This window comes from Schistocerca serialis, chromosome 6, assembly GCF_023864345.2.
Source record: "Schistocerca serialis cubense isolate TAMUIC-IGC-003099 chromosome 6, iqSchSeri2.2, whole genome shotgun sequence".
Lineage (NCBI taxonomy): Eukaryota > Metazoa > Arthropoda > Insecta > Orthoptera > Acrididae > Schistocerca > Schistocerca serialis.
In genome coordinates, this window is record NC_064643.1 from 603,119,148 (window position 1) to 603,143,729 (window position 24,582).

The window sequence follows — 24,582 nt, forward strand, 5'->3', positions numbered from 1 at the left end:
ACAATTTACTCCGGAAACGCACTCGATTCCTGTTCGGTCGATACAGTCAACAAGTGTGTTTGGATGTTTGTGTCAGTGAGTTCGGTGGATTGAGTTTGTGTTGGAGCATGGCGTCAATAGAATTTGAAGATGGGAATCCTGAAATTACAGAGGATGGTCAGAAAGATGGGTGAGCAATAACTGCACAGTAAAATGTTTATATGTGTGTGCAATTTAAAAGTCGCTGTTGGAGTGAAGGTAATGGTGTGAATTGACATTCAGCGTTGATTTTGGCATTGAAAGGTTACAGAACGACAGTAAAGAACTCAGTTAACAGAGTGCAGTGTATCTCTCCAGTCCCATGTATATAAGCTATAACGATGTACTCGTTAATAAAAGTTTTGTGGAGGCTGTACCTGCCCCAGCTTGTTGACAGTTGCGTAGAGTTTGCTGGTAACGTAAACCTTAAACGCAAGAAATTTGCTTGCTTCATTCGCTCCAAGACTTTGTTTTATGCATCTACATCTAGACAATGCAAACCGCCGTGAAGTGCGTGGCAGAGATACGTCCCATCTTACCAGTTACGAGGCTTTTTCCCGTTCCATTCACGTTTGGAGCCCAGAAGAATGATTAAATGCCTCTGCGCTTGTTGTAATTAATGTAAGCTTGCACACACGATTCCTACAGAAGTTATATGTAGGTGGTTGTAATATATTCCTAGAGTCATCATTTGAAGCCGGATCTTGAAACTTTGTAAGTAGGCTCACGCGGTATAGGTTGTTCGCAAGTGTGTTCTTTCAACATTGCTGTGACACTCTCCCACGGGTCAGATAAGTCTATAAGCTTTCGTGCTGCCCATTTCTGTATATGTTCAGTATCCCCTGTTATAGTCCAATTTAGTAGGTATCTCAAAACTCGATCAATATTATAGGACGAGTAGCATGAGTGATTTGTACAATCTCCTTTGTTAACTGATTGCATTTCCTTAATATTCTCCCAGTAAACCGAAATGTGGTACCAGCTTTTCCCACGACTGAGCTTATGTAATCCTTCCATTTCGTAACTGTACAAAGTGCTACACCCAAGTATTTCTGAGTTTACCGATTCAAAAACCGAAAGTTGCCATTCTTGTTCCACCACTTGCTTTGTTATGTGACGTTATCAGATAGGTCTGTATTTCAAGCGTATGCAGTATGGTGACTATGATGTCACTCGTTACACTCGCAGAATAAAACTCCAGCAACTAAAGGGGCAACCTGGGAAGGAGCGGGTTTTGGTTGTGGACAAACAAAATAAACGACAATTAGAATGACACCATTCTAAAATAAATACTAACCCAACAATCAAGCTCAAAATGTAACACAACCAAAAAAAGTAACATCATTGGTATCGCAAATCTTGCTTCACATATATGTCAGATGAAGACCTCGACACCACTGTTGTTGTTTCTGTTGTCATTGTGTCATCATCTTCAGTTTGAAGACTGATTTGATGCAGCTCTCCATGCTATTGTATCCTGTGCAACCCTCTTCATCTCAGAATAACTACTGCAATCTGCATCTTTCTGAATCTGCTTACAGTATTCATCTCTTGGTCTCCCTCTATGACTTTCTCTCCACACATCCCTCCAATACTAAATTTGTGATCCCTTGATGTCTCAGATTGTGTCCTATTGACTGATCCCTTCTTCTACTCAGTTTATGTCACAAATTTCTTTTCCCTCCAGTTCTGTTTGATACCTCATCATTAGTTATGTGATCTACCCATCTAATCTTCAGCATTCTTCTGTAGCACCACATTTTGAAGAGTTCTATTGTCTTTCTGTCTAAACTGTTTACCATTCATGTTTCCCTTCCATACATGGTTATGCACCAGACAAATACCTTCAGAAAAGACTCCATGTACTACTTTAAGTGCCTTGTTTCCTTGACTAATTCCCTCAGCATCACCTGACTTAACTTGATTTCATTCCATTATCCTTGTTTTACTTTTGTTGACAATCATTTTATATCCTCTTTACAAGACACTGTCCATTCTGCTCAACCGCTCTTTCAAGTCTTTTGCTAACTCTGACAGCATTATAATGTCAGCAGAGTTTTTATTTCTTCTCCCTGAACCTTAATTCCTACTCCAAATTTTTCTTTGCTTTCTGTTATTGCTTGCTCAGTGTACAGATTGAAAGACATCAAAGATAGACTATAAGCCTGTCGCACTACCTACTCAACCACTGCTTCCCTTTCATGCCACATGACTCATACCTGCCATCTGGTTTCTGTACAAGCTATAAATAATCTTTTGCTCTCCGTATTGTACCCCCAATACCTTCAGGAATTTAAGGAGTGTATTCCAGTCCACATTGCAAAAAGCTTTATTTAATTCTACAAATGCTATAAATTTAGGTTTGCACATCCTCAACTTATCTTCTAAGATAAGTCGTAGGCTCTTTATTAGCTTGCGTGTTCCTATATTTCTCCAGAATCCCAGTTGTTATTCCCCAAGATCAGCTTCTACCAGGTTTTCGTTCTTCTTTAAAGAATTATCGTTAGTATTTTGTACAACTTACTGAACTGAGAACTCGGTAATTTCTTTGCAGTCCTTCCTAAAAGTAAAAAACCCAGTATTACAATTTTCAGTTGACCTATATAGCCTCTACGAAGCCCTCAGTACCACTAACCAAAGCACAACTCCAGAACAAGATACCCCAAATTTCACTTGACCTATTTGGCAGCTGAAACTGAGTTCACAGTACCAAAAACCGATACTCAAATTGACACGTCTATTATCCAAACATTCTCTTACCCTATCTATCTGAAACCAAGTCTACAGTATAACAAACCAAAACTCACTAACCAGATCAACAATACTAACATTTATAAATCAACACAGTTACCAAACACTAACAAGAAAAACCCAGAAATTCCTGAAAACTTGCATCATCATGAATTTTGATGTACACAAACAACTATAAATTCACATGCTATACATATTACAATAACAAAGAATAAAACCTCAGACAGATACTTATGAACCAAAGCTGCTATCCAGGACTGACAAAAAAATGAAAAATAAAATTGAATCCATGACCATAAGAAACTCGTAGCACTAATAATTCCAAACAAACATGAATCCATCAGCCACTATCCACAAAATCAAAGCAATTCACAAGTAACTGCCACAAACTCTTTCAATAACAACTTGACACACTCAGCCCAACACCTAGCACAAGAGAGCACCATCAAATGCTACAACATGCCATCTACTAATATGACACGATTCAAAAACACCATGACTTCACATCATACCACACCACACAACACAACTAAGTCAAGGGAAAAAGCAGATGGATGAAATCACGTTTTTCGGTTGATGCTACTCATTCATACTGTAGTCACAGGATACTACTTTCTTTAATTTTTTGAAATGTGCAGTTTTACATTTCTGAACATTTAAAGCAAGTTGCCAATCTATGCACCACTTTGAAATCTCACCAAGATCTGACTGAATATTGTGTAGCTTCTTTCAGACTGTACTTCATTGTAGATAACTGAATTATCTGTGAAGTGTCTGAGGCTGTTATTAATATTTTCTGGAAGGGCATTAATATACAACGTGAACAGCAAGGGACTCAACACAGTTCCCTATAGTACATCTGAAGTTACCTCTCAGGGGGCTCCCAACTCTTTTGTGTATATGCACTTGGGTACCACAGATCTCCAACATTAGCAGCATTACTTCCTTTCTGTGCTGCAAGTTTATACTTCCACTATTCCTTTCACCTTCTGCATCTCCATTGGATGGTTTTCTTGATGCAGACATTATGTGGACCTGGTTCATGACTGGGACTCGCGTTTCAACTCCTGGTGTTTTCTACAACTTTTCATTCAATAAACACATGGTTCTCATCGTTGAGCTAGACCTGCAACCAATTTTCAAAATTCTCCTGAAGTGCAGATCATGCAAGGAAAGTAACCAAGTGTGGTGTATGCTCCATCTTTGTGTCTTTCCGTCTTCGCACCCTTCCGTTTATTAAGGCAGTATATGCAAAACCCAGCACGATAACCATCACATTTGGGGGGGGTGGGGGGTGTCAAGTACCTGCACAGTGCTAGAACACTCCCCCCCCCCCCCCCCCCCCCCGACCACATGTAGTGATTATACTGTTGGTGCCAAAGCTGAAAGCTCCCCATTTATGCCAAAGAGTTTGTGCCCATTGTGACTCGGGCATGGGGGACTCTGACCAACAGATTACTGGCACCTTGGCAGATGAGGCACAAATGAAGCAGATGAAGTAATCTCCCGCTGTTGGCCATATGGCCCCAGTAGCCTCTGTGAAAGGACAGTCCTCTTGTAATGCATAGCGAAATGACTCTGAAATGTTCCTTTCCCTGGTTACACTGTGGGAGAAACGTAGGGCTTAGTGGCACGCAGAGAAATACTCCCCACAATACTTAGTTTGTACAAAGACTGATGGGGATTCCTTCTTGAATGCAAAGCCTTCTTTCTTTGTAGAAACTATGGAGCACAATTTTGGGGAAGTTGCAGACATCTCTAAAATAAAGAGTGGATCAATTTTAGTCAAAACAGTGTCCCCTGCTTAGTCACAGGCACTGTTCGCTTGTAACAAGCTGGGTGACGTACCAGTGACTATCACTTCCCATAACAGTCTTAATACGGTTCAGGGCATCATTCTCCACTGAGACCGGCTCTTAAAATCTGAAGATGACCTACGTGCTGACTTGTAGCAACGGGGTGTACACTTTGTCTGTCATGTACATAAGGGGCCAAAGGACAACACGGTCATTACTGATACCTTCATCTTGGCCTTTGAGGGCAATTCATTGCCTGAAAAGGTCAACGTGATCGTATACCAATGGGATTTGAAACTGCATGTTCGTCCCATATGCAATGCTTCAAGTGTTTGAAATTTGGCACGCCTTTGTGTTGCAGTGCTAGCCCCATCTCTAGAAATTGTGGATGAGTGCTGTGTGCAAATGCTCCTTGCCCCCCCCCCCCCCCCCCCACCATCTGTGATCTGTGTCATTTGTGGAAAGCACCATTCTCCCTGCTCACCAGATTGCACTCTTTACCAGAGAGAGAAGATGATACAAGACTCTGGATAAACTCACTCACCAAGAGGTGAAGAAGAAATACAAATGGTTGCACCCAGCACGTACAACAATGTAATATGCTACAGTTATGAAGGCATTGCTCCTTTGGTGACAGTACTCCCACCTGTTACAACCCCTACAGTGGCCCATCTGGGCCGCTCAACCCCCCCCCCCCCGATATTTGGGGGCTCCCATCTTGCTGCTTCCCTCCCACCTAATTTGGGATCAATGGGTTCCCATCCACAAAGGAGATTGGTCCCCAACTCCCAGTCAGAGGCGAATCACCTTCTCCAGCTTCTCTTGTCGTTCCTCAGGACACTTCCCAAAATTTCCATCAGGCTACAACCAGACACCAGCTGGTGGCTGTAGGAGCCACAGGCTGCTGGTCACAGGGCTTCGCGATCGTCATCTTTACCTGAAACTGATTCAGAGAAGCCCTTGCCATCATTGAAATTCTCTAAGAAGATGAAAGACAAGCAAAAGCCCTCCAAGAAGGGCATTCCAGTGGCCCCCACAATCAGATCCCACCTGTTTCCACTCCTATGGCTGAGGCGGAGATAAACAGATTGCCTCTGAGGCCTCGGTTTGCACCACACAACGGAACCCGTAACCTCTCAACCAGTAGCAGCAAGGAACCCTAGTGGGTATAATCTGTCACCTTGATCCCTTCATAGCCTCACAGTACATTGACGACATTATTCTCCAGTGGAATTGTAGCAATTTTTTCCACCAACTGGCTGAACTACGACATCTATTAAACACTTCTGCTGCCTTCTGCGTTACCCTTCAGGAGACGGTTTCCAGCAATGTGGACCCCACCCTTTGTGGGTACTGGGGATGTTATAAGACTTGTGCAGCCTATGGCAGGGTGTTGGGAGGACTTCGCACACATGTTCTGAATATTCTATACAGCAAACTTGTGCTGCTTAATACACATTTTGGAGGCTGTGGCTATTTGGGTAAGGACATTTCAGGATATTACCATCTGCAGTGTTTACCTCCCTCCCAATGATGAAGTCTCTCAGAACAAATTGTTTACATTGTTTTTTCAACTCCCCCACCTTTCTTAATCTTGGGTGATTTCAACACCCATAACCCTGTGTGGGTTGGAACTGTGATCACTGTCTGGGGCAAGACCTCGAAACCTTACTGACACAACTTGACTTTTGCGTCTTGAATACAGATACCCACACGCAGTTCACTATGGTGCACGAAACTTTCTCGGCCATTGATCTTTCCATTTGCAGCCATTATCTTCTCCCATCCATTCACTGGAGAGTCCACGATGACCTGTGTGGTAGTGTTCACTTTGTGATCTTCCTGTGCCTTCCTCAGTGTCACTCCCCTGGACACCCACCCAGATGGACTCTCAACAGTGCTGACTGGGATGCTTTTGCCTCCGCTGTTGCCATTGGCTCCAGGCCACATGGCTATATCGATGAGGCAGTTCGGAATACAACTACAGCCATTCTCCCGGCAGCTGATTTAGCGATCCCCTTTTCCTCGGGCCCACTCTAATAGAAGACAGTACCTTGGTGGCCATCAGAGATCATAGACAGTCTCTCCAACGCCATAAATGGCACCCACTAATGGGGTACCTCATTACCTTTACCCCCCCTCCCCCCCCTGCAGGCCAGAATAGACCAGATGTATTCCTGCCTGTCATAAGAGGCAACTAAAAGGAGTCTCACACATTTCAGCCTTTATGTGATGGTCCCCTGTAGGGTTTAACCTCCATTTTTCAAAATTTTTCTCGAAGAGTGAGCCAACAGGGGAAGCGCACCTTACATGGTGCATCATGTCCATCATGCGCTGATACCTATTGTGCCCATCATCGATGTGGATCTGCACTTCTGCTCATTCTCCAACTGTTGGATGAGGTCACCCTCCTGGGTGCGTATTTTTCCATCAACTGTGCAGTATCGTTTTCTATGCTGACGATAACAGAGGACTTGTTTGCTGGGTTGCATCTGATATCCAGCACGGTAGCCAGTCCATTGTGGCGAGGCCGCCATGTACCTTGCTGTTTGTAGCCCCCTGACCACACAGGGATCACTATGCTGATGCCTGCTCCATTAACTCCCCACGTTATGCCGAGGAGTAGATGCCCATCACCCTGGGCATTGGGACTCCTGGCAATGGCCATCCTGCCAGGTGGCCTTTGCTGCGGCTGGGTGGTGCCCATGGGGAGGACCCCTGGTCGGAGTAGGTGGCATCAGGGTGGATGACACTTGATGAAGTGTAGTACATCATCTCTTGCTGGTTGTCAAACACTAGCAGCCTCTAAGCGCTCACAGGCTCAATTCAACACACATAAGTACGACCCCAAATCGTTCCTCTTCCTGGCCACACCATGGGAGGAATGTCAGGCTAAGGATGGCAGCGGCTCTTATTCGCTCCGGTACCATGTATATTCAAGAGCTGATGGGGAATCTTCCATGATGATGAAGCCTGTTTTGTTGAGCATTTCAAGGACAAGTTTGGGGAGGCGGAGGGATTGTCCAAAATGAGATCTGAGTCAGTCTTGATCAAAACAGCATCCTCTGCCCAGTCACGGGCATTACTCGCTTGTTACAAGCTGGGGGACGTTTCTGTAACCATCACACTCCATAAGAGCTTAAATATGGTCCAGGGTATCATATTTCACAGAGACCTTCTTTTGCAGTCTGACGATGAGCTGCGCACTAATTTAGGAAGGCGAGGTGTTCATTTCATTCGGCGTGTCCACCAGGCTCCGGGGGATAATCAGGTTGCTACCGGTGGCTTCATCTTTTCATTCGAGGATGATACATTACCCGAGAAGGTCAAGGTGATGGTCTACCACTGTGATGTAAATCTCTATATCCCTCCCCCAATGCGATTCTTTAAATGCTGGAAGTTCGGCCATATGTCTTTCCACTGTACTTCCAGCATTACATGTCGAGATTGCGGATGCCCATCATATCCCAATACTCCATGTGCCCTGACTCCCATCAGTGTCAACTGCGGAGAGCACCATACACCTTGCTCGCATGACTGCAGGATTCTCCAGAAAGAAAGGAAAATCATGGAGTACAAGACCCTGGACCGACTGACCTACACTGAGGCTAAGAGAAAATTTGAACGCCTTCATCCAGTACATATGAAATCGTATTATGCCGCCCCTACAACAGTTCTAGCCCCGTCCGCTCCGCCAACCACAGTTACCTCTCAGAGCCGGAAGACCACACGTGCCCCCTTGATGGTGGAGGGGGGGCACTTCCCTCTCTGTTGCTCCTGCACTACCTACTTCATGAGCACCCCCCCCCCCCCTCCCCCCATTGAGGATACCAGTCCCCACTTCCGTGCCGGAGAAGTATAAGTCTTCTTCGGCTCCTCTCGCTAGGGAGTGTAGGGAGTTAGGGAGTGGTCCCTTGGGTCACTCCATGTGCTAGTGGGAAAGATGACACCCATCAATGGCTGAAGAGTCCAAAAGCAGGTGGTCGTAGGGGTGTACGCTCATCCTCAGTCCTGGAGACTGAATTAGTGAAGTACTCCCAGCCAGGGAAACCCAAGGAGCAGCGAGAGAAATCCAAAAAGAAGATCCCCAAGACCAAGGGAATTGTGGTGGTGCCCACACCAACGTTACCTACAAGCTCTGCGTCTGAGGATGAGGTGGAGATTCTGGAATCCGCTGAGGGCCTGGATTTCACTGGACCCTCAGACACATTGGCTATAGACTGCTCAGGCAATAAGTCAGTGGCAGCAGGTGACCTTGAGACGTAAACTGCCTCATTGAATGTTCCATGCCTCCCAGTCTCACAATGACGTCATCTTCCAGTGGAATTGCGGCAGTTTTTTCCACCCCCTGGATGTGCTATGCCGACTATTAAGCTTTACACCTGCTTTCTGCATTGCCCTCCAGGAAACCGGGTTCCCGGCAATGTGGACCCTTGCCCTCCACGGCTATAAGGGATATTACGGGAACTGTAGCGACTATAATCGAGTGTCAGGTGGAGTTTGTGTTTATGTCCTAAACTCAATCTGTAGTGAAACTGTGCCCCTTCAAATCCCTCTTGAAGCTGTGGCTGTCAGAATAAGGACGGCGCAGGAAGTAACTGTCTCCAGTGTATATCTTCCTCAAGATGGTGCTGTACCCCCGAATGTATTAGCTGCATTGATTGGTCAACTCCCTAAATCTTTCCTACTTTTGGGAGATTTTAACACCTATAGCCCCTTGTAGGGTGGCACCGTCCTTACTGGCCGAGGCGGAGATGTCGAAACTTTACTGTATCAGTTCAACCTCTGCTTCTTAAATACTGGGGACACCACACATTTCAGTGTGGCTCATGGTAGTTTCTTGGCCATTGATTTGTGAATTTGCAGCCCAGGACTTCTCCCATCTATCCCCTGGAGAGGTTATGACAACCTGTTTGGTAGTGACCACTTCCCCATCTTCCTGTCACTGCCCTGGCGTCAAGCATACAGATGCCTATACAGATGGGCTTTAAACAAGGCGGACTGGGAAACTTTCACCACTGCTGTCACCATTGAATCTTCCCCCACACGGGAACATCGATGTGATGATCGAGCAGGTGACTACAACTATGTCTTGACCGTTGGGTGCCATATGTCACCTTCCCAAATCTGGGCAAGGATCATCGTGTTTTTGGGTACCAGACCCCAACAGCTGTTCACGGTGTTAACATAAATGGCATGTTATCTACCGGCGCAATCGCGATTGCTGAGCACTATGCTCAAGCCTCTGCACTGGAGAATTACCCCCCAGCCTTTCGCACTGTCAAATGGTGGCTGAAAGGGAGAGTCCTCTCGTTCGTTACACGTCACAATGAATCCTATAATGCCTCATTTACAGAGTGAGAGCTCCTCAGTGCCCTCGCACATTGCCCTGATACTGCTCCTGGGCCAGACCAGATCCACAGCCAGATGATTAAACATCACTTATTTGACTACAAGTGACACCACCTCATCATCTTCAACCAGATCTGGTGCTATGGCATCTTTCCGTCGCTGTGGCAGGAGAGCATGATTATTCTGGTGCTCAAACCCAGTAAAAATCCACTTGATGTGGATAATTCTCAGCCCATCAGCCTCACCAACGTTCTTAGTAAGCTGCTGAAACGTATGGTGTTTCAGTGGTTGGGTTGGGTCCTGGAGTTCATGTGACCTACTGGCTCCATATCAGGGTGGCTTCCTCCATGGTCACTCTACCACTGATAATCTTGTGTCCCTCGAGTCTGCCATCCGAACAGTCTTTCCCAGACCCCAACACGTGGTTGCCGTCTTTTTTTATTTATGAAAAGCGTATGAAACAACGTGGCGACATCACATCCATGCCACATTATACGAGTGGGGTCTCCAAGGCCCCCTCCCGATTTTTATTCAAAATTTCCTGTCGCTTCGTACTTTCCATTACCAAGTTGGTGCCTTACATAGCCCCCCATATCCAGGAGAATGGGTTCCTGCAGGGCTCTGCATTAAATGCATCTCTATTTTTAGTGGCCATTAATGGTCTAGCAGCAGCTGTAGGGCTGTCCGTCTCACCTTCTCTGTATGCAGACGACTTATGCATTTCGTACTGCTCCACAAGTACCGGTGTTGCTGAGCGGCACCTATGGGGAGCGATCCGGAACGTGCAGTCATGGGCTCTAGCCCACAGTTTCCAGTTTTCGGCTGCAAAGTCATGTGTTATGTGCTGATGTTGGTGTTGCACCATTCATCCGGAACCAGAACTTTACCTTAATTACAATCCACTCACTGTAGTGGAGACATATTGATTCTTAGGACTGGTTTTCAACACCCTATTGACTTGGCCTCCTTACCTTCATCAGCCAGCGTAAGTGCCGGCAGCACCTCAATGTCCCCCGCAGCCTGAGCAACACAAACTGGAGTGCAGATCACTCTACTCTGCTGCAGCTCTACAGAGCCCTTGTTCAGTCCCACCTGGACTATGGGTTTATGGCGGTGGCACATTCAGCATTGCGTTTACTCGACCTAGTGCACCACTGTGTCGTTCAACTAGTGACAGGAGCTTTCAGGAAGAGTCCGGTGACTAGTGTCCTGGTGGAGGTCGGAGTCCCCCCCTTGGAAGTTAGGTGAGCACAACTGCTGGCCAGTTACGTTGCACACGTTTGTAGTTCTCCTGCGCATCCGAATTACTGTCTCCTTTCAACTCCCCCACCTTTCTTAATCTTGGGTGATTTCAACACCCATAACCCTGTGTGGGTTGGAACTGTGATCACTGTCCGGGGTAAGACCTTGAAACCTTACTGGCACAACTTGACTTTTGCGTCTTGAATACAGATACCCACACGCACTTCACTATGGTGCACGAAACTTCATCTCTGGCATTGGTGACCCATGTCAGAGCTTCCAATTGCAGTTCATGTCTGATCCCTTCTTTCCGAACTGGAGTCCTTGCTTTTACCACCTATACTTGATGTCCATTCACATACACCTCCACAGTGTACATCTAGGCCAGAGCTTCGCCTGGACCTCTCACATGACCCGAAGGACTCAGTTAACCCTCCGGCTCTCCGCTGCCACTTCCTCTCGATTCTTGACATGTACTGAGGCCATGAAGTGGTTTACACCAATGGCTGATAGTCACGTCGGCTTCGTATATGTCCATCGAGGACATATTGAACAGCATTCCTTGCCTGATGGCTGCAGTGTTTTCACTGCTGAGCTGGTGGCTGTATCTCGTGCTCTTGGGCACATCCGTTCATGCCCTGGGGAGTCGTTTCTTTTGTGTACTGACTGTTTAAGTAGCGTACAAGCTATCAACCAGTACTACCCTCGTCATCCTTTGGTTGCCACCATCCAGGAGACGTCTATGCCCTGGAACGGTCCAATCATTCAGTGGTGTTTGTCTGGACCCTAGGTCACGTCGCAATCCCAGGCAACGAACTTGCCGACAGGCTGGCCAAACAGTCTATGCAGAAACCGCTTATGGAGACTGGCTTCTCTGCAACTGACCTGCGTTCAGTACTACGCCATAAGATTTTTGCGGCTTTGGGAGACAGAATGGCATAACCTCAGTACGCACAAAAAAACTGCATGCCATTAAGGAGACTACGAATGTGTGGAAGACCTCCACGCGGGCCTCTCGTTGGGTGTCTGTGGTTCTCTGTCGGCTCCACATTGGCCACACTTGGGTGACACATGGCTGCCTCCTATTCCGTGATGACCCACCTCATTGCCGGTGTGGCGCTCGGCTGACAATGGCCCATATCTTGGTGAGCTGTCCTCTTTTGGCTGCCTTGAGACAGATGCTTCCATTACCGGACTAGTTGGCATTAATTTTAGCTGACCATGCCTCATTGACTAAATTAGTTTTACGTTTTATACATGATGGTGGGTTTTATCATTCTATATAAGTTTTCGTGCATGTCTTTTATCCATTTGTGTTCTCCACTCTAATGCTTTTAGGCTGGATGTTTTCATGTGTTGCAGAGTGGCTGGCTTTCCCTTTTTATTCTCATGGTCGGCCAGCCACGATCATCTGCTCTTGTTTTTATCCCCTCTACGTGATTCTTGCTTCTCTCTGTGGTTTTCTTTTCCTGTTTTGTCCATAGTAGTGTTGGTTGTCCTTCTGTTGTTCTTCCGGTTCTTCCATTCTCCTGTTATTGTTCTGTACGTCTCCTTTCTTTTCTTCTTTCCCTTGTGTAATTATTTTACCGGGAACAAGATACCTGTGGCCTTGTAGTTTGGTCCATTGCCCCCTCCTTTAAACCAACCAACCATTGCCTTTAAGTGGCTCTGTGTCCAGGTCCACCATCTAATATAACGACAGAAGTGATAATGCTCGGAATGTATGTTTCAATCATCGAACCACACACCTCTCCTTTGCAGGTTTGGGCTAAGATTGGACATTTCTACAGATACCAGGCGCCTGCAGGTGTACCTGATATCACCTTTAGAAGGCACTGTCTTCACTGACCGAGATGCTGTCACTGAACTTTTTGCTGTGCATTGTACTCGAGCCTCAGCATCTGGGAATTATCGACCTTCTTTTCGTGTTCTAAAACAGCGGAAGGAGCGAAAGAAATTATCTTTTACTGCATGCCACATAGGGCCATATAATTCTCCACTCAGTGACTGGGAATTCGTCAGGGTTGTAGCCCACTGCCCTGATACAGCTCCAAGGCTGGACTGCATCCACAACCAAATGATCAGCACCTACTGGTGGATCATCATCATACCCTTTCCACCTTTAACTGCGTCTGGAATAGGGCAAGTTCCCATCGCAATGGCAAGAAAGCATCATTGTCCCAGTGCTGAAACCAGTTAAGCACTCTTTAGTGATGGATAGTTATCACCCAATTAGTCTTGCCATTGTTCTCTGTAAGTTGCTTGACTTCATGTTGAGCCAACGGCTGTGTTGGCTCCTTGAGTCTCAGGGTCTTCTGGCTCCGTCCCAGGGCAGTTTTCGCCAAGGCCATTCCACTACTGTTAATCTGGTTTACCCGTAGTCTGCCACCCAAACAGCTTTGGCCCGATGTCAACACCTTATAGCTGTCTTCTTCAACCTGCAAAAGACTTATGACACCACATCCTTGCTACATTACACTAGTGGGGTCTCTGGGGCCCGCTTCAGATATTTATCCAGAATTTCCTGTCACACCGTATGTTCCGGGTTTAAGTTGATGCTTCCCACAGCCCCCCCCCCCCCCCCCCCCCCCCCGCCCCCACACCTATATATAAGAGAATGGTGTCCCATAGGGCTCTGTACTGAAAGTCCCTCTCTTTCTAGTAGCCATCAATGGTCCATCAGCAGCTGTCGGGTCCTCAGTATCACCCTCCTTGTATGCTGACAACTTTTGTCTTTACTATTGCTCTTCTAGTGTGGGTATTGCTGAATGTCTACTGCAAAGTGCTATACGAATGGTACAGTCATGGGCCCTCACCCATGGCTTCTGGTTTTCAGCCTTCAAATTTCGCATCATGCACTTCTGTCAATATCATACCGTTCACCCATAACCCAAACTTTACCACAACAACCAACTACTCAATGTGGTAGAGACTTACCGCATTTTTGGACTGGTCTTTAATGTTCGTTTGACGTGGATTCCACATCCTCGCCAGCTTAAGTGAAAGTGCTGGCTGCACCATAGTACACTTCACTGCCTGAGTAACACCAGCTGGGGTGCAGATGACACTACCCTTCTGTAGCTTTACAAAGCCATGATAAAGGCCTGCCTTGATTATGGGAGTTGGGTGTGTGGTTTGGCATCACCCTCAGCATTGCAGATACTGGATCCGATACACCACTTGCGACAGGAGCCTTTCAAAGTAGTCCTGGGAACAGTTTGCTCATGGAGGCTGGGGTCCCTCCATTGTGGATCAGGCACCAAAAACGGCATGTCAGTTGTGCTACACATGTCCGCAGGTCCCCTAAACACCCAAACTACCATCTCATCTTTCCAAACATGGAAATCAGTCTGCTGCAACAGCAACCCAGATCAGGGATTGCGATTGCAATCTGCATCCAGCCCATCCTCTCTAACTACAGCTGTTTCCTCTCCTGCCCCTCCTCTGAATCCTCCTACACAAACCTCCATGGTACATTCCTCAGCCACAGCTTCATCTTGACCTATCACAAGGTTCAGAAGATTTGGCCTCTCCCAAAGTCCTTCTCTGTCCATTTTTCTCCATCCTTGATGCATCCCTGGGTTCAGAAGTAGTCTTATGGCTTGATTGTTGCTGATCACATAGGCTTTGCTTATACTTGCGGCAAACACACTGAACTGCACTCCTTGCTGGGTGGCTGTAGTGTTTTATCTACAGGGTTGGTAGCCATTTCTCATGTTTTTTAGCATACCCGTCCCTGCTTCAGTGAGACCTTTCTAATTTGCATTGAGTCCTTGAGCGGTTTGCAAGCTCTTGACCAGTGTTACCCTCACCACCCCTATGTCGTGGCTATCTAGGGTTCCCTATATGTCCTTGAATGATGGTGGATGCTCAGTGACCTTCGTATAGATCCCAGGCCATGTTGGGATCCTGGGGAATTAACTTGCTGATAGATTAGCCAGATTGGCTGTCAATAAACCAACTCTTGAAATAGGTATTCTGTAAATAGACCTCCGATTGGTGCTACGCTATCAAGTTTTAGGGATCTGGAATATGGAATGGCCACTCTGACTTCACCAAACTAGCTACAGGTGATAAAGGAGACTACAAATCCTTGGAGGTCCTCTGTGTAGGCCTCTCACAAGGACTGTACTGTCCTTTGCCAGTTCTGCATTGGCTGTACTTCGCTGACTCATGGTCATCTCCTTTGTCGCGAGGACCCACACCACTGTACTGGTTCCCATGTGACGGCGATCCACATTTTGCTGGACTATTCAAACTAGCTACCCTGCAGCGGACTCTTAATCTCTCTGACTCACTCCCCCTGATATTAGGAGACAATGCCTAAGCGGCTGACTTGGTTTTATATTTTATTTGTGAAGGCGGCTTTTACCACTCTCTTTAAGAGGAAGGGAGGGGGGGAACTTAACAATATCAGCCCATTGAGGGGTTGGCAGAACGCTCTGTTGCTCCCTGTGCCCAGACGAGGCTGCAGCTGTCTGGGCTTGTTGGTCCACCCTGGCCCTCATCCTTCCTGCTCTTTTACTCTTCCTCCCAGTCGTTTGCATGATCTGTTTGACTTGTTCATCTTATGTCTGCCTGTGCTTCTCTTGCCCTGTCCATGTTTCCCCTAAGCAGTTTCTGAGTGGAGTACCTCTGGTAGGTGGCAGGGAATGGGGGATGTATGTCTCCTCATTGCATTCTGTTTTCAGGGGCTTCCGCCTGCTCCCTAATGAGGGCGTGTCACCTGCCTTTCTTTCTATATCCCCACTTTCTTCCGTGTTGTCCCTTATCTAGTCTTCGTTAACCTTTGTTAGACCTTGGGGTTTTCTTTCCCTGGTTTTTGTGTGGTAGGCCATCTATCATGTAAAGTCATGTAATGTACACCTGTGTGTTTGAGGACAAAGTGGCTGATGAACTGGTAGCTTAGTCCCTATAATCAATCAACCAACACCCAAAGTTACACCTACATTTGTCAATGAGTCTCCATACAAGATAATTTGCTGAGTCTTCCCTACCACGCAATCCTCAATCCAGTCACAAATTTCACTTGATACCATACACATTCATACTTTTGAGAGTAAGAGGTGTGTTACTGAGTAAAATGCTTGGCTTTCAGTATGTCATGTAAGAAAAATGAGAGTTGAGTTTCACGTGATCTATGTTTTTGAAATACGTATGTTTGATCTCAGTATATGTTCTAAGATTGATCTCAGTTTATGTTTAAGATCTACACAAATGGATGTCAAGAATAGTGGTGAGTCACTTCTGCTACCCTTCTTCCAGATGAGTGTGACCTGTGCTTTATCCAGCTATTGAGCAGCATTTTTTTGTTTGAGGGATGTGTGATAGATTATAGTTAGTAGAGGGGCACACTCAGCCACAAATTGGGTATAGAGTCCGTCAGTAATTCCATCTAGCTAGGGGCTTTGTTCAGTTTTAATGATTATAGCTATTTCTCAATGCCACTGACACTGACATCTGTTTCTTGTCTTTTCAGTGATCCGAGAATTAAATTGGGGAAACACTCCAGGGTTTTCCTTTGGAATGGAACGTTTGAAAACAGAGTTAAGCATTTCTGCTTTTGCTTTGCTGCTCTCAGTTTCTGTTTCCTGTGTGAGTGGTTGGACACTAACTTCAGTACCACTAACAACCTTTACATATGACCGGAATTTCTGTGGGTTTCGTGAAAGATCTTTTGATAATATTCTGCTGTAGTAGTCATTGAAGGTTTCACACATTGCTATCTTGACAGCGAGGCGTGTTTCATTCAATGTATCTTTACCTATAGCGCTAGGCTTTGTTTTGTACCTATCATAGGATGTGGAGCAATGTTCAGTACGAGTTGTTGGTTTTGATCAGACACACAGGAAACATGCAACAAATGCTACAAACACTATTGATGACTATAATGTGATGTTATTGGCCTTTTTTTAAAAAATAAAAGGGCTGAGGTACAGATCAGCCTTTCACCGCAACCAGGTTTCTTTACTATCACTTTGCCAATGCACGGCCAAACTTTTACCTTCGAACCTAAAGTACACCTCAGGCTAAGCTACAGATCAGTTTCTCACCATATATTTTTTTTCCTCTTTTTTTCCCCTTTCAAATTCATTTTCTTCACCAATGAATAACAAAACTGGGAAAGTATACCTAAGATGACATGCAGCCATTAACATCACGTCACTGGCCAAGGTCAACGACTCATCTCAAACATTCCTGTTGGGCCCATGTTATGCAGTAATCTTTGTTTCCTTAGAAGTTTCTTTACAGCATGACCCTTGACAGTCCCTCCTGTCATGAACTATTCTAATGGGTACGTAGCTGTCCAGTACACGACAACATCAGGGACAGCATTTAGGAATAAGGAAAAAATCAAGAAGTTAATTAAGAAAAAGCCTCGTAATCATGAGTTGTGTGTGTATTCTGTCTGAAAATACTGGAGGATTTGAAACCACCTTGATACTCAAACATGTTCTGCCTACACAGATAAGTATTTTATATTAACACTGATTTCAGATTCTACATTCCTACATATTACTTTGCCTGATTATTGATAAAGATTAATATCTGCACTATGTATAGGCTAAAAATGGATACAAATAAACAGAGCAATGGTAGTTTCAGAAAATTCACCCAGAAAAAGTAATTTTTAAGTAAAGAATAGCAAGGAGGGAAGGACTCAAAATCACCAACCAGTCAGCCAAAGTTTGGTTTTCATGGATTTCAAAATTGCTTGAGTAGTGGGATAGTCACATTGACTATGTGAAGTCCAATGTCTTTCACCAAAAGTGCTTCACCGCCTACTTACCCTCCTAGTTGTAATATTTGGTTGAGGTTGTGTGTTCCTGGAAATTTTGTATTTGTGTGTTAGGAATATTTTCTCTCCCCAACCAGACAATCCAATTTAGACTAAACTCTGGATCAGGCCCAGTGGCAGTCACAGAGGTTTCTCTCCACTGCTCGGAGTTTGGTGAGTAAGTGATTACCTTCTTGTTACATAGATACATGTATGTCATATCAGACTTTCCTTCCATAAATATAGAGAAGCTGGTGTATAAACCTCCTTATTCAGATAAATGGAGGATGGACCACCCCAGTGCTTTCCTATGTCCATTTAAGTGACTTCTTTTTGTCTTGTACAAGACTAATAGAAGCTGTCATATTGGCTTGAGTGAAGCTAGGTCAAAAGTTTTTGCATTGTGTGTAGGGTGGGCTGTGTGCTATGCTTTTCTTTCTTCAGTGAGACAAGGAATGCAAGAATAAATGGAATAACAGTCTAAGCTATTCAATGTTTGGCAACTGCTAGATTACAGAATCCACTACCATAAATCATCTTGTCCACCACTGTAAAGTTTGTTCTAATTCTATACTTTAAGCATAGGCAACATGTTCACCAAGACGGCGGTGTCACTTGTGCTTCATCTCAGGCAGCTAACTCGTGAATGTATATGGATTAGCTGAAACGAATTTTTGATGTGAATTGAGATCAATACAAGGAAAGATGATGATCATGATTAGTCAGCTCTACTGCTCCATATTAAATGAACGTGAGCACAGAAGGAAAGTCAAATAGACACCATATCTACCAATGATTAGGCCATATTACTATTGTACCAGCACTTTACTGTCCCATACCCCTACGCAGCTTCCCCTCCCTCTCCCTACCCCAGCCGTCTCCTTACCACCACCCTGTTGCCTCTTCCATCAATTTGCCGCTGCTGCTGCTCGTATTGTGGGTTCAGCTGCCAGAGACTGTGGTCATGGGTGGGTGAGTTGCATTTGCACAGGCACGAACGCGTGTGTGTGTGTGTGTGTGTGTGTGTGTGTGTGTGTGTGTGTGTGTGTGTGTGTGTATTTGACGAAGGCCTTGTTGGCCAAAAGCTTATTTAGTGACAGTCTTTTTGTTGTGCCTATCTGCAACTCACCATCTTAAATAATATTATGCCTCCAAAGTACTATCATATGTGTTTTTTATATCAGATAAGTCTCCCACAAGGTGGCTTTTTTTTAAAAGGAAGCTAACTATCTTAATAAACTACAGAATCCATACAGTATGATAGTTAATGATTCATTTGAAGCCATGCTTCTACGGAATGTACTATATTCTTTTGGTTGCAGCACGAATATTAAGATGGTTTCCTGTGGAGTGTTGGAATTATAGCAGTCAGTCCATTTTCTCTTAGTATTAGTAATTTCTTCACCCAAGGACCATTTTGCAGTGGTATAAGATTTGTCAGCTTAAGGTTAGGAAAGCATCAGATGCACAGACATATGATGGTACACACATTTAATGAAGATAGGACAAGTCAGGTACTAACAAACATACTAACTCATTGAAGTACACCTAATTCACCGTTCTGTATTTTGTAGACTTGGAACTGGTTAACTTAATAACATAAAAAGTAATTTTACTCAGTTTGTTTAGTCCCTCCATGCCTTTAAAAAAAAGAGTAAGATTTCTTCTTGTTAGCAAACTGAGGTGTTTCGCATCTACTCCGAGATGAAGATTTTGCCCCAGAAGATGAAATTGTGGTAAGCTACATCAAACTGGTCAAAAGATTGGTTTAAAACACACACACACACACACACACACACACACACACACACAACAATCCAAATCTTAGTTGTCCCAGGTGAGGTATCATAAGCCAATGAAAGAGCTGATTCCAATTGCCACATCTGTTTTGTCGCACCTGTTTTGTTTGCTATTACATTTGGTGTCTTCCTTCTCGCAGCTTCATAACACAGTGAGCTGATGTGTTCATCCTCTCCCAGAAATTGTCTATTGATATCAGTACTTTGTCTGAGGAAGTGGAGTGGTTTATAGGTACAGGAATTTATTACATGACATGCTTTTGCTCCTTTGAACATCTGCTTGGATTTATCTCCAGCTATCTGAAGTGCTGTTATATCCCTTACAGATGAACTACTACTGAGTCTTTGCAGTGCTGCCTTCCTGTTCCTCCATACACATGCCAGTTACTGTTCCACACGTCTCTCTCTCTCTCTCTCTCTCTCTCTCTAACTCTGTATCAGTCTCTGTCTCTTTCTCTCTCTTTCTCTTTCTTAGATCCTGCCCTAGTTGCACGCTATGGAAACTACTCCTAGTTGCTGAGAAAAGTTATTAAAAAATCAAGGAACATACACATTGTGTGAGAAATCAATACTCTGACAACAAACTTAATAGTGAAGTCTGAAACTTTCTGGCAGATTAAAACTGTGTGTTGGACCGAGACTCGAACTCGGGACCTTTGACTTTCGTGGGCAAGTGCTGTACCATCTGAGCTACCCATCCTCACAGCTTTACTACAGGTATTCTTCCAGAGAGATTGAAATACGCCAGTGTCAGAACTTGCTGTAAGAAAGGTGAAAGGAGAGGTTTTAAAACTACTGGTCCGTTTGACTACTGGCACTATTTTCCAAAATTTCTGGGTTCGTCATCTATTCCAGAACAACATCCCACCTAAGCAACATTTATATTCTCAGTAAATCATAGTTTGGATTTTAGAAGAGTTGTTCGACTGAGAATGCCATTTATACATTCTCTCACCAAATTTTGCAAGCACTGAATAATAAAATAGCACCCATTGGTATTTTTTGTTCCTACACTATGTAATCAAAAGTATCTGGACACCCCAAAAACATGCGTTTTTCATATTAGGTGCATTGTGCTGCCACCTACTGCCAGGTACTCCATATCGGCGACATCAGTAGTCATTAGGCATCATGAGAGAGCAGAATGGGGCAGTCCGGGAACTCACAGACTTCGAACATGATCAGGCAATTGGGTGTCACTTGTGTCATACATCACTACGTGGGATTTCCACACTCCTAAACATCCCTAGGTCCACAGTTTCCGATGTAATAGTGAAGTGGAAATGTGAAGGGATACGTAAAGCACAAAAGTGTACAGGCCGACCTTGTCTGTTGACTGACAGAGACTGCCGACAGTTGAAGAAGGTCATAATGTGTAATAGGTAGACATCTATTCAGACCATCACACAGGAATTCCAAACTGCATCAGGATGCACTGCAATTACTACGACAGTTAGGCGGGAGGTGAGAAAACTTTGATTTGTAAGAAGCATAACCATTCGATGATTGAACAGTGGAAAAACATTGTGTGGAGTGACGAATCGTGGTACACAATGTGATGAGCTGATGATAGGGTGTGGGTATGGCGAATGCCTGGTGAACGTCATGTGCCAGCATTTGTAGTGTCAACATTTGGAGGATGTGGTGTTGTGGTGTGGTCACGTTTTTCATGGATGGGCCTTTCACCCATCGTTGTTTTGCGTGGCACTATCTCAGCACAAGCCTACATTGATGTTAAAGCACCTTCTTGCTTCCCATTGTTGAAGAGCAATTCAGGGATGGTGATTGCATCTTTCAACATGATCAAGCACCTGTTCATTATGCACGGTCTGTGGTGGAGTGGCTACACGACAATAACATCCCTGTAATGGACTGGACTGCACAGAGTCCTGACATAAATCCTATAGAACACCTTTGGGATGTTTTGGAATGCCAACTTCGTGCCAGGCCTCATCGACTGACATCGATACCTCTCCTCAGTGCAGCACTCCATGGCGAATGGGCTGCCATTCCGCAATAAACCTTCCTGCACTTGATTGAATGTGTGCCTGCGAGAGTGGAAGCTGTCATCAAGGCTAAGGGTGGGCCAGCGCCATATTGAATTTCAGCATTACCGATGGAGGGGTGCCACGAACCTGTAACTCATTTTCAGCCAGGTGTCCGGATACTTTTAATAACATAGTGTATATAGCTCGTTTGACTATGTGAATCACAATATTCTCCTGGATAAACTGAGAATGTATGGAATTGATATTGTAACAAAGCAATGGATAGTGTAATACCTAACTAAAAGAATGGAAAAAGTTGTACTTAATAATTCAGTCATTTAAGCAGGGGAGATTTTTCACCTGGGGAGAAATCACTTAAGGGCTTCCACAAGGCCCTGTCTTAGGTCCACTATGTTTCTCATATACAGAGTGATTCACGAAGATATGCAAATATTTTAATATGTTATTCTACAAGTAAAACTAAAGAAAAAAGTTCATATAAATGTAGGTCTGCAATTGTTTAATTATGGCTAGTAAGAGATTTTGCCTGGATTTGTAGCAACTTCGCTAATATGAAGCCATTGGAAAACTGTACGAGGTTAAAGGAGAACATGATTTCCATTTATTTTGTTGTTGATGATCTGGTGAATCTAATAAAACATGTCCCAGATGTGTATCTGCAGTAGTTTTCTAGAACATCCAGAGAAGCAAAGACAAAATTAAGAACAACTCTGTGAAACTGAAATGAGCAACAAAATATGTTCATAGACGTGCAGCTAAATGCATTGAACTCGGTGCGGACATTTTTGAACATTTATTGTGATTGTATTGTAAAATTGTATGTACACTGTACAACTTCCTTAACACAGAGCTTTGTTTTTTCTGATTTAACGTGAATTCACATGTACTATGGTATTAATAAAAGCAGATTATCTGATACATTCATACAGTTTCAGTTGATGTTATTACCATCATTTTTCCAAAATTAAAATCTCTACAACTTCTGTTGAAAACATCGTGCAATTGTCTGGACTTTAAAAAACAAATTGGGTCAAGTAGTTAATAAATTAAAAATTTTATGAAATTACTTCTTTGCTTCTCTGGATGTTCTGGAAAACTACTGCAGATGCACGTCTGGGACATCTTTTGTTAGATTCGCCAGACCAATAACAACAAAATAAATAGAAATCATTCTTTACTTTAACCTCATACAGTTTCTCGATGGCTTCACATTAGCAAAGTTGCTAAATTTCAGGCAAAATTTTTCATTAGCTGTAACTAAACATTTGTGGACCTATGTTTATATGAACTTTTTTCTTTAGTTTCACTTGCAGAATAATATATTAAAATATTTGCATATCTTTGTGAATCACCCCGTATGTAAACGATCTTCCATCTAACATACAAGCAGAATTTGTTCTTTTTGTGGATGACCTTAGTATTGTTATCAATCCTAGCAAGACAAGAAATGATAAATAATGCCCTTAAAAGTATTATTGAGCCATTTTCTGTGAATGGTATCAAAAAGACAACTTATTTATTTCTGCATATTTAGAGGTACTACATCAATGATAAGCATAACACATGATGAGGAAATAGTAGCTAAGGCGGAAGTGTCAAAAATTTTAGGTGTTCACATTGATGAGAATTTGAACAGGAAAAAAACACATTTTCAAACTCCTAACACAACCTGGTTCAACCACATTTGCACTTCAGATCATTGCAAATCTTGAGGATAGACAAATCAGTAACTTGACTTAATTTACATATTTTCATTTAATAATGTCATATGGAATAATGTTCTGGTGTAACTCAGCTTTAAGAAGGAAAGTGAGCATTGATCAAAAACATGCTGTAAGAATATCATGTGGTGCTCACCCACAATCATCAGGTAGACATATTTTTAAGAAGTAAGTATTCCAAAATTGTTGATTGCTTACCCAGTGATGTAAAATGACTGACAGATACCGAAGTTTAATTTGAAAAGAAACTGACAACAGTTTCTCCTGACAACTCCTTCTATAATGTAGAAGAATTTCTAATTTTGTAATGTGTAGGAATTATTAACTAAAAAAAGAAAATTATATATTTTAATGTGTAATGTGAATGTAAAATGACTCATTCCACACCATTAAGATTAATTGTGCAAATGATCCACAGAACATGGGACTAACCCAGTCACTCACTCACTCACTGCTAAGTGGATTGAGATATGGAGGTAGTCACTGGAATGAAAATTACTTACCACTTCCCATGGGCAGGTGAACATATTGCAAGGTTTGTGCCAGAGATGGATCCCAATTTGTCCCTGAATTGTGCAGTATTATCCATATTTAGGAGATACAAGAAGTTAAATAGAAGCTGGTGCTCTAAATTTGGCTCTAGGGGCAGATGTTAGAGGAAACCCAAAGCACATTGTGTGCATTAATTTCTTTGGGAACACTGTTAATGTATTCATGAGGAGCTATTGTTATAGCTGGAACATAAACCGATACAGCTATAACGTGTTGTCAAATATTTAACATGATAGATGAGAAGTCATAAAAGTCATTCACAAACATAGCAACTCCAGTCTCCGACCTTTCACTACTGAAATCAGCCTTCCTATAAAGCTTATATACCTTAACAAAGGGGAGTCATAGGACTTAAATTGTCTCTCTTCTATATAAACCATCTAACTATTCATATTCCACTGAAGTACAAAGTACTGTCTTCCTTAATCACTTTCTCCCTTTGTGGAAGAGGTGGTTCTGACAGAGCTCAGGCAGAACTAGGAAAAATAGATGGTTTTGTTACATAGTGCTTCTATCTCCATACCTCCATCATTTATATCAAAGGCTGTGGAAGTTTTTTAATCA

At 43.7% G+C, this 24,582-nt stretch overlaps 1 protein-coding gene across 2 annotated transcripts in view; it reads left to right on the forward strand.

The window, feature by feature from the left end:
* The first annotated feature begins 44 nt into the window (after positions 1-44).
* Positions 45-24,582, forward strand: part of LOC126484262 (N-alpha-acetyltransferase 35, NatC auxiliary subunit) — a 145,205-nt gene continuing 120,667 nt past the window's right edge. The window contains exon 1 of one of the 2 annotated variants that reach the window (XM_050107683.1): positions 45-169. Coding sequence is in view for 1 of the 2 variants with exons in the window: in XM_050107682.1 (XP_049963639.1) it covers positions 108-169 (62 nt within the window). In the remaining variant the exon portion in view is untranslated. The remainder of the gene's footprint in view (positions 170-24,582) is intronic. The other variant, XM_050107682.1, reaches the window with a different exon arrangement.